Below are 15,578 nucleotides of genomic sequence, written 5' to 3'. Positions count from 1 at the left end.
GCAGGTGCTGGACTGATCACACAGCCAGAGAGAGGACGACCAGATTGCAACATGGATGCAGTCACCCACCTGCTGCTGCGAGCTTCCAAGCAACCGCTATGTAACAACTGGTTGCCTGCAGCCAGAGTGTCCTCAAGCTAATTTCGAGGCCATCGCCTGCCTTTTCACTTCCCTGCGCTTCATGCCACTTCCATTAACCCACAGCACCCTCTGCTGTTTGCAAGAGGCCAAGCAAGCAGAACTTGATAGTCTTGCATACATAAGGGTGCTCCTATATCCCAAGTCAAATCATCAATCCATCCAGTCCAGCATTGTCTGCACTGACTGGCAGGGGCCCCACAGGATCTCAGAGGGGGGTCTCAGCCAGCCCTACCTGGAGACAACAGGGATTGAACGTGGTGCCTTTTGCGTGCCAAGCAGATGCCCTACCCCTGAGCTACAGCCTTTGCCTAGGCATGGAGAAGACATCAAATTAGGTCCCCCGATTCCAAAAACATAGCAAGGTTGGCAAACATTGTTCTAAGTTTTGTTTTGCACTCTGTTTATGGCTGATGAAAGCAGAGAGGCAGTCTAGAATTGTTAAAAGAACGATACATAAGCGAGACCAGCACGTTTTCCAGTGTATCCTTGCCCCTAACAGGATCACTCACAATCAACCTACCCATCAGCCATGCCATCCTCAAAGATGCTAGAAGCTGAAAGTGGGTCAAGAAAGCCAATGCACTCTCCCTCCCACCCCATTTGCCTTTTCCAAGAAAAGGAGACTAAGAGGAGACGTGACAGAGGTGTATAAAATTATGCCCGGGGTGGAGAAAGTGGACAGAGAAAGGTTTCTGCTCCTTCACAACAAAAGAACTCAGGGGGCATCCAGTGAAGCTGAAAGTTGGACAAGTCAGGACAGACCAAAGAAAGGACTTCTTCCTCCAGTGCACGGTTAAATTGTGGGATTTGCTGCCCCAAACAGCAGTGATGGACCCCAACTCGGATGGCTTTCAAAGAGGATTAGGCCGATTCGTGGAGGATAAGCCTATCAGTGGCTGCTTGGAATTTTTGGAAATCACAGGAGGGGAGAGTGTTGTGCTCAGGTCCTGCTTGCGGTCTTCCCGAGGGCATCTGGTTGGTCACTATAAGAATAGGATGCTGGCCTGGACAGCCACTGGCCTGATCCAGCAGGATCTTAGCAGATACATTCTCTTCTGGGTTCCTGTTTCTCTGTCTCTCTCTCACACACACCCCTGACACTCAATTTTTCATGACTCCTGGACACCACTGAGCACCAAATTAGACCCCCCCCCAATTCCAAAAACATAGAAAGGTTGACAAACATTTACTGTTGTGTTCTAAGTTTTGTTTTACACTATTTTTATGCCTATTCTTCATTGGGTTGTCATTGTTTGGGGGGGATGCTCCCTTTCTTTTTACTCCTACTGCATACCTCAAGCAGGTTAGCACCTTCCTGTTCTTTCTCAGAGATCCCCTTTTGGCGTCAAGCCCATTGGCACTCAGCCACCTACATTCGCTATTAGAAAGAGTTGCGTTGTTTTGTGTGCTGGGGGCATATTCTGAGCAACATCTCCCCATTGCTGCCAAAGGGGCAGCCCCCAACTGTAGGTTTCCCCAACATACACAGATAAACGCTCATGCCCCATAAGCCAGAAATGTGGTGTATGGCTAGCCACGGTAGGATACCTCGATGGTAGCCTAGCCACCATTGTGGAATTTGCTCCCAGAGTTGCCAGACAAACGCAGCGCTGCTTTCTTCTCCATCCCAAAAATCCATTAAGGCAGAGGTACGCCAACCGCGACCACCAGTGATCCATGAGTTTCATTCGGGTGGTGCGCGGCATGCCCGCCTTAAATATCCATATGGATTTTTAATTGCATTTCTATTGCTTCTTTTCTTTCTTATACTGTATTTGATGGCACTGCAGTTTGAATCCTGCCGAACGCAAATTACAATGCGGTAAAATACAACCGACGACATAAGAGAAGCAATCGAAAGACAGTTAAAAATCGCACAGCATCTAGCAGAGCGCATTAGGATTGCTACACAGGCAGGGGGATCTGCCGAGAGCAGCAGCAATTTTCAAGTGGCCCGTGGGGGGGGTGGAAGCCTGGGAACTGCTGCATTCGAGGATTAAGGAGAGGACAATCTGGAGGAAGCAAGATGGATCAGCTCCAACAGCAGGAGTCAGGAGTCAAAGGCAACCTGCTCGGCCTCTCTCTTTGGCCCCTGGGAATCTCTCAGGGTGTGTGAGTCTGTGTAGAGACCAGCCTGCCATACAGAGGTGAAACTGACACCTCTTGCTCTGCCAACTTTTGTCGCTGGCCCCGCCCACTACTGGCATGTGGCTCCTGGAAGGTTGCCCAGAAAGGTTTGCGGCCCTCGGGCTGCAAAAGGCACCCCCTCCTGGTCTAGCATGTCATGCCATATTAACAGCAGAGACATTACATGGCCGGGGAGGCAGCTTTGTTGCCCACATCCTGAAGCATCACATGCAAATGTCAGCACTAGCAAAGTTGGTCCTGCTGTATACAGCATATAAAAATGTGTAAAATAAACAAATTCTTGTTTTCATATGCTTTTCTACTAATGGGGTTTTGTTGTTGTTATTTTCACAATATTGTTTGTCGTGTTTACGTTGTACACTAATTAGAGGTTTTATAAATGATTTAAAATAAACCACAAAAAGCAAAGCAACAGCACAAAGAGAATGTTAATTTTTATATGATTTTTTAAATGGTGTAATAAATTTATGTTTTTAAATGTAAGTCACTTGGAGACTTTGGTAACAAGCGACTAATAAATCTAATGAATAATAACAATGACAAAACTATCAGTTCATGGGGTGGGGATAAGAGCATTAAGTTTGGCGTCTAGAATTACCTAACTGGGAGTGCCCTAGAATCTAGCTGGAAAGTGACCTCTCACAGGAAGTGACCTCACAGGAAGGGACAGAGCCAAAGCCTAACTGGGAGTTCCCTATCTGGGAATGGGTCATTACCTCTGGCAGTGCCCTAGGATCCAAAGGATGCTCCATTGATAAATACACACTGTTTTCTCTTGCAGTCAGGGTCAGTGCCAGGGGTCAGCCAGGTCAGGTCCTGGCTAAGAGCCCCTGTGACCCAGAGAGGCCCCTCCTTAGGTGGGAGGGTAGTGCTCCCATTCTGCAACCCATGGCAGCATCGGCTCTAGACTCTGCCGTGGATCGCGGAGGGGGAGCGCCCAGGCACCTCCCACCCATACAGTCAGTGCAGACTTCAGTAAGCCCACACACATGCCCCACCTACCTTTCCTATCCCTGTGAATGATGTGCGTGCATACCTGTCATCAACCAAGATGGCAGCGGAGGCTTACCTAAGGGGCTGATACCCCCGCCGCCATCTTGGTTGATGGCAGGCATGCACATCATTTACAGGGATGACAGAGGTAGGTGGGACATGTGGGTGGGTTTATTAGCTCAGCACTGCCTGTATGGAGGGGTTGGGCTATGGCGCCATGGGTCTGGGGCAGGCTGGTGCCCAAGGGCCCAGGCATACCTGGCGCCGGCCCTGCTCACAGTCATCAGGGAGGGACAGAAAGCATTCCTCCGCACCTGATTTATGGACGCTCCTGAGGCAGGAGAGGGAGGCGTTGAGCCGAGCACACTCCTCCCGGTTGGCCCCAAACTTCTCCACCGTCTCGCAGACCTGCTCGTCGGTCATTTCCAGAAGGTCCTCCAGGCTCAACTGGCCAGGAGTTATTTCCTAGAGAAGAAGAAAGGACAGGTGTTACAAGGTGAAGGAGCACCTCTTCCTGCCCAGTGAATCTGCTGCGGGTCAGCAACTGGTGATCCATGGACTAAGGCCGCATCCACACCATACATTTATTCCACTATTATTCCACTTTTAACAGTCATGATCCTTCCCTCAAAGAATCATGGGAGCTGTAGTTTGTGAAAGATGATGAGAGCGGTTAGGAGACTCCTATTCTCCTCCAAGAGGTAGAGTTCTCCGAGTGGTTCAACAGTCAGTCCCTCTTCCCAGAGAACTCTGGGAATTGTCAGCCTGGGCTTCTGCTGGGACGAAGGGCGGGATATAAATTTAATAAATAAATAAATAGTCTCTGTCCTCATTGGTTCTGGCGCTGCTTACTAGTTTAGCAGCAGTCGTAATCATTTCATTTGTTTAGTGATAAACCATAACAAAGATAAAAGACATTCAGAGTCGAGCCACAAATTTGGCTCTGAATTTCCTGGCTGCCAACGCAAATAAGGAAACAAGCATTGAAGCATAATTTTCCTTGTCTACTAACAAAGAGCACACAAGCTCACTGTTGGTCTCTCTGCCTTCTGCCCTACAAGCCCTAATGCACAACAGCCAGCCACTGATTACTACTACGAACATAAGGCTTTCAGGGCTGATCCAGCTACGTCAATGTAGTAGTCTGATTTACTGATTCGTGATATATTTTGCCCTTGTGGATGTGTACATTTTATCATTGATTTTATGCAGCTCGCCGCCAGGATATTTCCTCTTAATGTTGGGAACCTACACAATTTTTTCATTTTACTTTTTTTGGAAATTACAAGAGCCTTGCTGCTGGATCAAGCCAATGGCACATCTAGTCCAGCATCCTTTTCTCACAGCGGCCAACCAGTTGGCCCAACGGGAAGCCTGCAATCAGGACCTGAGGGCAAGAGCACTCTCCCCTCCTGCAGTTTCCAGCAACTGGTATTCAAAAGCATACTGCCTCCGACAGTGGAGGTCAAACATAGACGTCAGGGTTAGTAGCCAATGATAGCCATATGTGCCACGAGTTTCTCTAATCCTCGTTTAAAGCCATCTGGTTTACAAAAGGCCTGAAACTCTCTCTCCCTTCTTTCCTTCCTTGCAAAGCGGCCTCACTTCATGTCGCTCTAATGGGTTTGCAGCAAGACAAATACAGCTTCCACTGGCTGCCTGTATGTTTCCGAGCTCAATTCAAGGTGCTGGTATTGACCTATAAAGCCTTACACAGCTTGGGACCACAATACCTGATGGAATGCCTCTCCTGATATGAACCCACTCGTACACTACAGTCAAGATCAAAGGCCCTCCTCTGGGTGCCTACTCCGAGGGAAGCTCGGAGAACGGCAACAAGGGAGAGGGCCTTCTCAGTGGTGGCCCCCAAATTATGGAATGATCTCCCTGACGAGGTGCGCCTGGTGCCAACACAGTTATATTTCCGGCGCCAGGTCAAGACTTTCCTTTTCTCCCATGCATTTTAGCAGGTGTTCTATATTGTTTTAAATTTTTAAATTTGTGTTTTAAATTGTTTTTTAAAAGATGTATCTTGAATTGTATTTGTTTTTAGCTATTGTAAACTACCCAGAGAGCTTCGACTATGGGGAGGTATGCAAGTTTAGATAGATTAGATAGATTAGATAAGACAGACAGACAGACAGAAGAACATAACATAAGAAGACCCCGGCTGGGTCAGGCTGAAGGCCCATCTAGTCCAGCAGCCTGTTCTCAAGTGACCAACCAGATGCCCAAGGGAAGCCTGCAAGCAGGACTCGAGCATGCCTGTCCCTGCCTGGATCCCCAGCAACTGGTCTTCAGAGGCCTCCAACAATAACTACTATCAGTACAACTATTATTACTACTACTGCCACCACTATTTTAGTTTATCACCCGCCCTTCGCCCTGAGATCCCAGGGCGGGTTAAGCAGTTGAACGTACAGCATAAGGCCACTGCATAATGCAGTGTTTGAGACCGCTCAAAGCCCTTTGCACCCATTCTTTACTTATCTGCGGCATTTCTATCCAGGCTTTCTGCCAAGGAGCTCAAGGCAGCTTCCCCTCTCCCCCTTTCATCCTCACAACTGCCCTGTTAGGTAGTCTTATCTCTTGGAAGGAGAGATAAAGAGAGAGGCCTTGCACACAGAAGGTCCCGGATTCAATCCCCAGCACCTCCAGGTACAGCTGGGAGAGACTCCTGTCTGAAACCCTGGAGAGCTGCTGCCAGCCAGTGGAGACAATACTGAGCCAGGTGAACTACTGGCCTCATGATGCAAGGCAGCTTCCAATTTAAATCAGCCCTTTATTCAGAACCTTGAGGACTAGAGCTTTACTTTTCTTTTTTTAAAAGCGGAAGGACCACAGCTCAGCGGTAGAGCATCTGCTTTGCATATAGAAGGTTCCACATTTAATCCCCGACATCACCAGGGAGGGCTGGGAGAGACACTGGCCTGAAACCCTGGAATGCCTTGTCAGTCAGGGTAGACAATAACAAACTAGGTGGACCAATGGTCTGATTCAGTGTGGGGCATAACATTTCATTCCAGTCCCACTAATTTGTTTCTCTCCTCTTCTGTTCGTTGCATCCAGACAGGGGCCATTTCTGTTCCAAACACACCGGTTGACATATTTACAAAAGAAATGGTATTCCAACAAACCTGTGGGGCGGACATGGTCGCTGACATCTTATCCATACTTCAAAAAAATGAAGGTGAAATTGACACAGCAGAGGTACCAAGAATCAAATGCTGTACGGAAGAAATGCAATGCTTCTCCCTTTTCCTGGGATGGGACAACGTATATAACAGATGCAATATTTATAAGGTTTCTATTCCTAGAAATAGCCACAGGCCAGCAGTCCCACTGGAATGGTCTCTGGGCCTCTGAACCTCATGGCAATTTAAGGCCTTGTGGGAGGTGGGCAAGATTGCTCCCTGCTATTGGAATCTCCAAGAAGCTTTTTTAAAAGGAGACATAGCAACTTGCATTTCTGAATACCACACGGAGCTATTCAGCCACTTGCTCGGTTGCCAAGGGCAACTGAGAGCTTTATTTGGGCAGCCGAGATTACCTGACGGCATCTCAAAGAGCTCTCCTCTAAAATAAGCATAACCTCTGCCTGGGGTGTGTGTGTCCTGTGGAGCTTAGGTGGAATAAAGGTTGCAGAGATTTGAACTGTGGATAAACATCGTCAAGCTGGAACCACAATTCTGCAGAACCATAGGGGGAAGAAATGGCCCACATAGAGCTAAATGCATAAGTAATCTGCTTCAAAGAGTGGCAGAGGACTTTCTTTTTTTCAGCATGAGGGCCACATTCTCTCATGAGCAACCTTCCAGGGGGCACTTATCAGTGGTGGTGTGGAGTAGTGGTTAGATCGGGACCTGGAAGACCAGGGTTCTGCAACACACAGGGAAGCTCCATGGGTGCAGGAGCCTCCCTGTTTGAGAAGGCCATCATCCAACTTGTGGAAGGAGGCTGAAATAGCACTGCATGGGTGGACCTAGTGCATTTGTCCCTGCCCTTCCTGCCTCTCCAATGTTTGCTTAACACAAAAGAAGAATGGCTGAAGAGGATTTCAATGTTCCTCAACAGCTGGGAACCCGCATCCCTCAAGCCTTTGGTATGTCACATCCGCGCTTGGCCATAAATGGAATGCAATCTATGCAGAGGTGTAATTTGTCCAGGGTCTCGGGGGGGTGGGTGGTCTTAGACTCCTTACATTTCTGGGGGCCAGATCCCAGCAGGGTCCCTATCTCCAGCATCCTATGAGTCAATCAGCATGAAAGGGGAGTGTGTTAGCTACTGAGAAGAGTCCCAATAAGTGTCGATGGCAAGCAAACTTTATTTGTTCCTACTTCAGAAAGCGAAGCCAAGTTGTGGAGAGGGAGAATTCTGTAGCTGCAGAAGAAGAGACGGTGAATCCTGTCTACACCATCCCATCGACATCATCAACAAGTTTGGTAGTAGCAGGAGATAAGCATGTAGGCAGTGAATACAGTCATTCAAGCGATAACTCGTGACCCTGAGAAAGGACAGTCAAATGGTGACAGTAACAGAGAAGCAGAAAGCAGTCATTCAAGCCTGGCCAGATCATTCTATAATTTTGGAAGGCTGTGACCCTGCACATCTGGATTTGCCGCTACACAACTGAATCTACTTAGGTTGAAGGCTTTCCCCGTTATCAGTGCCTTCCTAGGGAGGTTACTAGTGCTGCAATCTGTAAGGGGAGGCCCAGAGCATGGTGACAAGGCAGAGGGCATTTTCAGATGTGGCTCCCTATCCATGGAGTGCTCTTCTCGCCTAGGACCTTCATTGACATCTTTTTGGACCTGGTACAGATTTGTCTTTTCCCCCCCAGACATTTGATAGACTTCGATGACATTGTTTTGCTATGAGTGTCTATCGAAGCTCCCCGTGGCTCTTATGGGGTCTGTTTCGTTTTTATGGCATAACATATTTATATTAACGTTTTTCATGAGCTGGAAGTTGCTTAGAGACCTTCGGGTAACAAGTGAACAAATACGACAACACTAATATTTGGAAGCTACCTTAAACTGAGTCAGACCTGAGTCAGAGTTCTGTATTGTCTACTCCTGGAGATACTGGGGGGTTGAACCTGGGACTTCCTGCATGCTAACTAGATGCTCTGCCTCTAAGCTATGGCCCTTTCCTCTGGCCCTTGTTTAAGCTGCAATTTTTAATTTTCTGTTCCTGTCACCTAACTTGTGAGAACCAGTGTGGTATAGTGGTGAAGGTGTTGGGCTACGACCTGGGAGATCAGAGTTTGAATCCCCACACAGCCATGAAGCTCACTGAGTGACCTTGGGCCAGTCGCTGCCTCTCAGCCTCATGAATACCCTACTCATAGGGTCGCCATAAGTCTGAATCGACTTGAAGGCAGTACATTTACATTTTTTTTATCACCTAACTTTTATCAGTGTTTGCTGGATGTTATTCGAGGTGGCTTATCATTTCAAAGATCTCATCGGATGTTGCTTTTCAGATTTTCCACTGGGAAAGTGACCCAATTTACATAGGAACAAATGCTTTAAAAGTTTCCAATTGTATTATTTTGCTCCTTTTAATGCTAAAAAAAGGAGAGCCAGTGTGATGTAGTGGTTAAGGTGTTGGGCTACGACCTGGGAGACCAGGGTTCGAATCCCCACATAACCATGAAGTGCACTGGGTGACCTTGGTCCGGTCACTGCCTCGCAGCCTCATGAAAACCCTATTCATAGGGTCGCCATAAGTCGGAATCGACTTGAAGGCAGTATAATGCAAAAAACAACCAAACCATAAGGCTTTAGCTGGGATTTGCTGAACAAAATGCCAGCTAAACCCATGTATATTAGCTGGATGAACGCGTCAGACCAGAAACTCTGAAAGACACAGAGACACTAACTAGAATAAGCTACCTTTCTCATCTCCTGCTCATGACATGGCTAGCAAGAATCATTCCAGTGCCATAAGGCAATTCACTATTCCAATCTGCAGAAATGAGCAAACCTTCTTGTCCTTCTCAGAAAGTCCCTGCTGAGCAAAGCAACATTGCCCTCTAGTGGGTCTGCAGAAACAGTGCATCAAAGGAGTGCACTAATAATAATCTGTTTTTTAAAAATTATTATTACATTGATATCCGAGCTTTCATCCAAGGAGCTCAAGGTGGCGACACTTCTCCTGCCCATTTTGTCCTCACAACAGCCCTGTGAGGCAGGATAGACTGAGAGAAAGGGGACTGGCTCAAGGTCACTCCAGGGAGCTTCATGGCTGAGTGGGAATCTGAACCCTGGTCTCCCAGATCCTAGTCCAGCACTTTAACCATGACTCCACACTGGCTGTCAAGAAAATGAAACAAAAGCACTCCTGGGCGTACATGAACCACTAACCTTCTGTTTAGTAGCCAAATGCATCGCAAAATTGGCCCAGTCACAGGCAGACCCATGCAACATTGCAAAGGGCAATGCTAATTTCCCCTCTATTAACTGTTTTGCCTAGGAGTATTTCTGCATATTTGGTATTGATCTGTTTAAGGGATGTGTCATCTTCTGTTACCAAAAGTGTCGCAAAGGTGTTTCTTTTTTAATCAAAATGCAAATTAGGAAAAAATGCTGCCAGTCTTCTGACTAAGGAACTACGTAATTTGTTTTTATCCGGTTTGCAGTAATTTTCAGCAGTTGTGTTTTATATGTATTTTAATTTTTGTGGCTTTTTATACTGATTTTAATCTTTTGGTCTGTGACCATAATAAATGATGCATTCATTCGCAAAGGACAATGAACTCTCGGAACTGAGTCCAGCAGCACACCCAAAGTGTACAGCCTGAGTCTTCCATGGGAGTGCTATCCCATCCAAAGCAGGCTGAACCCCTATTCCAGCAGTGAGGAACTGGATCCAGCCAGAGGTCCAGTTCTAGAGTTGTCTCACCTTCCGTAGGCCATTTTTAACAGGTAGGCAGGGGCCACCCACCTGTCAACCACCTGATGTCATATGATGCCAAGTGATTCAAAGTTCAAGCTGTGGAAACAGGCAGAAACTGATCTCCAGTCTTAGTGCCGCGATCCCACACTGCTAAGATCAGAGATAAGCTTCTGCCTGCTGCCGCGGTGTCTGACCGCTGTCCTTTTAAAGATCAGGCAGTGCCCTAAATAAGCTACAGTTCCCAGGATTCTTGGGGGGAAGCCATATGCCTTAAATGTAGGTGTGATAATGTCATATATCCCAGTGGTAGGACTTTTCTTGGAAAAGAGGGCATACCCTCCAGCCACTAGGTCACACTATCCCCTTCGGTTTCTATTTATTCATTATTTTAGTGCACTGCTCAATGTTAAACAAACTACCCATGAGACCCTGTGGCACTGTGGCCCTGTGGCACTGTGGTTCAGCAGCTTCCGGAAAGCCAAAGGCTCCCCACGCCTACTATAAACCATGACTGTTAAGCAAGCCAACTCTTCTCCCCATCACCTGTTTGTCCCTATTCTTTTCCAACTGACACTCAGCATTCTGTGACTGAGCATGCTCAGTCCTCATTGGGCTGGGGTTCGTTTTTTGGAGGTGGGGGTGCTCCCTTTTGAGGGCTTTTTTTTAATGTTCTCCATACTTTGGATTCACCTGAGCATGCCAGTATTTCCCTCTTGTTTCTCAACAGCCCTGTTTTGGTTCCAATCTTATGGACACTCACATTCTGTATTTGGTATTAGAGGGAAACATTATGTAGCACTGTCAATAAATGGACCTCATGATACTTCCCCTTTCTTTGTCAGTGGCCTCATTTCGGTTCCAGTCTCATTGGCACTCATTGTCATGGGCCCCAAGGAGAACCTTTGACAAGGTTGGGAAGAGGTAGAGTGGTTGTAGAAGTGGTTTAGAGGGTGCGGAAATCCTGGGTTAAGACACTGCCAGAAGCCTTTGGCAACTCCGAGTTTAGTGAGGTTAATGTTGCGCATTGTCCCCCTTATCTCTGATGACTTACAAGGTTTCCTCACTGGCACCCAGCCCAGACTGACCCTTGCAACACACAAACTCTAGTGAAACTGCTAGAGGCAACAAGTATGACAATTGTTTTTCTGAGCCTGAGATTATACTTTTGCCAAGGTCATGTAGATTAGAGAAGAGACAGCTTCAGCTCAAGAAAATGCTCTCTGCTCCTAGAAGAAGTCTTCACCTGGCAGCAAAAGCTGGAAAGTACTAGAGAACACTCAGACAACTAATGTGCTCACCCACCTCCCTTATATTTAGAGTGGCTGGATGTGATTAGGTCATTCTGACAACTGTCTGCTGTTGCTTCTACATGCCTAGTCTGTTTGTATCCTGAATCAAGCCTAGAATGCCTGATGCTGTGTTCCTGTACTGACCTCTGGAATCTAGCTCATTATGAAACCCATCCTTCAAGTCCTGAGTCAGCATCTCTGATAGGGAGCCAGGACGCTCACTGCCCATGTTTGCTATTAGAGGGAACCATTTATAAAATGCCATCAATGTACATAGCACTTTGCAGAGTGACATAAGCAAGACAGGATCCTACTGTAAGAAGCCAACCCTGTTCATTTCAGCCAAGGGAAGGAAGAGGAGAGGAGGACTGAAGGGGCAAGAAGTGGAAACAGGGCAATGCAGAAGGAAAAGGGAGCCAACACTGCTGGGGCCCCGAGTGCAGCTCACCTCCATGACCTCCTTGCGGATGTTGACAATGCGGAACCAGTGTAGGAGCTGTGGAAAGCCCTCCAGCTTGGCGTTGCGTTCCTGGAGAGCCACCTTCCGCTTGCAAGAGAGCTGGCGGCTGAAGTACTTCACCAGCTTGCTCTAAGGGGGGAAAAAAGAAGAAAGGAGATAGGTGGAGCCAAGGCAGCTGTCTATCAGGAGACCCCACCCTCTGGCATTATGCCCCTCCTCTCTGCCCATGCTTCCTGGTAGCTCATGGGCCAACCTCTGAGTCCTGCCAGTGGTGCTGCCATTACTTCATCTCATTTCATTTACAAGCATTTGTATATTTATGTATACAAATTTCCAAGCAGTGTGCAACATGAAAACAATTAACAGAATCATTAAAGCAAAAACAAAGCATAACATCAGTCAGACAATAGCATAAAAGCATCTCAGAACAGATAAAAACAGGAATACAGGAATTCAAATGAGTAAAAACAGCATCCAGTCTTATGGGTCCAGGAAAACCTGGACAAAAAATAGGAACACAGGAAGCTGCCTTATACTAAATTAGACCCATTGGTCCATCTAGCTTATTATTGTCCACACGGACTGGCAGCAGCTCTCCAGGATTGCAGGCAGGGTTCCCTCCCAGCCCTACCTGGAGAAGCCGGGGATTGAACCTGAGGCCTTCTTTGTGCAAAGCAGATGTTCCGTCCACTAAGCTGCAGTCCTGTCCCATCAGTCCACCTAGCTCAGTATTGTCTACACTGATTGGCAACAGCTCCCTAGAGTTTCAGGCAGGGGGCTCTCTGAGCCCTACCTAGAGATGCCCTACCTAGAGATGTAAGGCCTCTGAAGCACCTGGTGGATGATGCCTTACATATGGCAATGGGGAAGGCATTCCACAGAGCAGCGTCGATAGCAGAAAATGCCCATTTTGGGGTCACCAGCCTAGGATGTTCTGTAGAGTGTGGTGGCATAAGTACAATTTTCCCAGGTGATCTAAGTGATTTTCCAGATCTACACAGCGGCAGGCACTCTGTCAGGTAACCTGGTTCCAAGTCATGCTCTTCCCCTTCGCTGCAAGGTGTGGGTGGAAAGCAAATGTGCCAAGAGGTTTAAAAAAAAAAAAAAGTCATGCACAATGGGATTGCTGAGGATCTGTGCATTACTAGCTGGTGCAAAAACTAATTATGCCGCTTGGGCTGGGTCAGACAGCAAGCAGCCAATGGGAAACAGGACAGATGAGAAAGAGGGGGCGGGGTGAAAGCATTGACAAATTAAAATTTCATATCATGTTGAATGTCGGGGAATATTATTAGCATTATTAGTATTATTGTTAATCAGATGTATTAGTTGCTTGCCACCCAAAGGTCTCCAAGCGACTTAAACAATGTGAAAAGCAACAAATATAGCATACTATAAAGACAAAAATAACAAAATTAACACAACACCCCATGCCGTGACATTAATATGTAGCCAAAGCTTCCTAATAGTCAGCATCATCTCAACACGACATCATCTCAGTCTATCAAATGCCTGGCGGGGAAAGGTACGTCTTTGCCTGGCGCCGAAAAGATGTTGAGGAAGGCGCCAGGCGGACCTCACCGAGGGCATATTCCACAAATGGGGAGCCACAACTGAAAAGACCCTCTCCTTAAAGGTGTAATGAACCTGGGGGTCTGATCCCCCCCTTTTTAGGGGATGAGGTCAAGGACTCTGAATCGGAAGGGGTTTCAGGTTTCAGCGCCTCTGCAAAATGAGCCCGTGGTACCAGTGCCCCTCTGGCCCAAGAGCAGAGCTTGGAAAAGTTACTTTTTTAAACTTCAACTCCCATCAGCCCCAGTCAGCATGGCCACTGGATTGGCCTGATGGGAGTTGTAGTTCAAAAAAGTAACTTTTCCAAGCTCTGCCCAAGAGTTGTCACACTGCCATCCTCTGACTCAGAGGACTCCGTCAAAGATGACTACAACCAGTTCTCATTAGAGTGAAAAACCGCTGGAGAAGGCCGGGGCCCTTTAACTGGAGAGGAACCTTTCAGTGAAGGCAGCGCTTACAATTAGAGCAGAACTGCTGCTCCTATATATGTAGCTCAGTCTATGGCTGACTGTTGCTGAAACAACATCAGAGCGCTGCTTGCCTCTGAAAAGCTGCTCTACAGCAGGGATGAGGAATCTGTGGCCTTCCAGATGTCACTGGACTACAACTCCCATCATCCTTGGCCACTGGTCATGCTGGGTCTGGCGGGTGAAGTTGTAGGTCAGCCACGTCTGGAGGGCTAAAGGTTCATGCACCTGTGTTAAGAGTTTTGTATCCAGCTCTTCCTCTTTGGAAGATAAGGCAGGTGGCAATCAGGAAGAGGATCTTTTTCGTGGTGGCTCCCGTTACAGGATGCTCTACCTATAGAAGCCCCCCCTGGCATCTTTGTTGTTGAGTTTTAGGTGCCTGGAAAAGCCATTTCATTTGCCTGAGCGTTTATTTTTAAAGAGGAATTCTGATCCCACCCTAAACTCAGTTTTATTTTATCCACTGTTCTCTTTTTCCCATTTTCCTGATACTACCTGCTTGTTTCATTTATCAATGTATACTTTAATGAGCTTTTTTTAAAAAAGCAATCTATATGTTTTGGAATTTTAAACATAGATTCAACAGTGGGACACATATTTTGAAATAAATATTGACCTTGACTCTGTAGAACAGCCTTGGCTAACCTGACGTTTTAGACTACAACACCCACTAATCAAGGGATGGAAAACCTGTGGCCCTCCAGATTTTGGCTGTGCACACACCATACATTTAAATCACATTTATAGCACATTGCTTCTTTATAGAATCCTAGGAACTGTAGTTTACCCCTCATGGAGCTACAATTCCTAGCATCCTTAACAAACTACAGTTCCCAGGATTATTGTTTTTTTTTAAATGGGAGAAACGTTCTTTAACTATATGGCGTGTACGCAGGCATAGTCCATTCAATACACAAGTCCAGAATGAGTTACCATCAAGCATTCTTCATTTCAACAACCTAGGTTAAAGGGTGGCCATTGTTAAACATCTGGGAGCCTGAAACCCAGACTTTAAAAAAAGTCATAGAATGGCACCCACTGTAAAAGTTGTAAGGAATGTGTGTTGAGCTTCAAATGGTTACATTTATGCCAGTTTTGCAACTCCCATGGGTAAAAATTGAACATAGTGTTGTTGTTGTTGTTAATAATAATAATATAAAACACAAAAAATCTTTAAAACATCTTTAAAAATCGTTGAAAACATCTTAAAAACATATTTAAAAACAATTCCATTACAGAAGCAGACTGGGATAAGGTCTCTACTTAAAAGGCTTGTTGAAAGAGAAAGGGCTTCAGTAGGCGCTGAAAAGACAACAAAGGGTGCCTGTCTAATATTTAAGGGGAGGGAATTCCAAAGGGTCTGTGCCACTACGCTACAAGTCTGCTTCCTGTGTTGTGAGGAGCGGACTTCCTGATAAGATGGTATCCGTAGGAAGCCTTCACCTGCAGAGTGCAGTGATTGACTGGATATATTGGGTATGATGACTGTTCAGGTATCCTGGTCCAGAGCTGCATAGGGCTTTATACATTAAAAACCAGCACCATGAACTTAGCCCGGTAGCGAACGGGCAGCCAGTTCTGTTCTGGATGTGTTGTGCACCCTCCCAG

General features: G+C 46.7%; 1 protein-coding gene across 4 annotated transcripts in view; it reads right to left on the bottom strand.

The window, feature by feature from the left end:
- KSR2 (kinase suppressor of ras 2) overlaps window positions 1-15,578 on the bottom strand; it is a 205,767-nt gene that overhangs the window by 161,798 nt on the left and 28,391 nt on the right. For 3 of the 4 annotated variants that reach the window (XM_061602875.1, XM_061602873.1, XM_061602874.1), the window contains exons 2-3: window positions 11,920-12,060; window positions 3,597-3,747 (exon numbers count right to left, since the gene is read on the bottom strand). In XM_061602875.1, the coding sequence (XP_061458859.1) occupies window positions 3,597-3,747; window positions 11,920-12,060 (292 nt within the window). Of the gene's footprint in view, window positions 1-3,596; window positions 3,748-11,919; window positions 12,061-15,578 lie in introns of those variants that run through there. The other variant, XM_061602872.1, reaches the window with a different exon arrangement.

This window comes from Rhineura floridana, chromosome 19 (assembly GCF_030035675.1).
Source record: "Rhineura floridana isolate rRhiFlo1 chromosome 19, rRhiFlo1.hap2, whole genome shotgun sequence".
NCBI lineage: Eukaryota > Metazoa > Chordata > Lepidosauria > Squamata > Rhineuridae > Rhineura > Rhineura floridana.
Note: the sequence above shows the minus strand (reverse complement) of the source record. Positions and strands in the feature narration are given on the sequence as shown.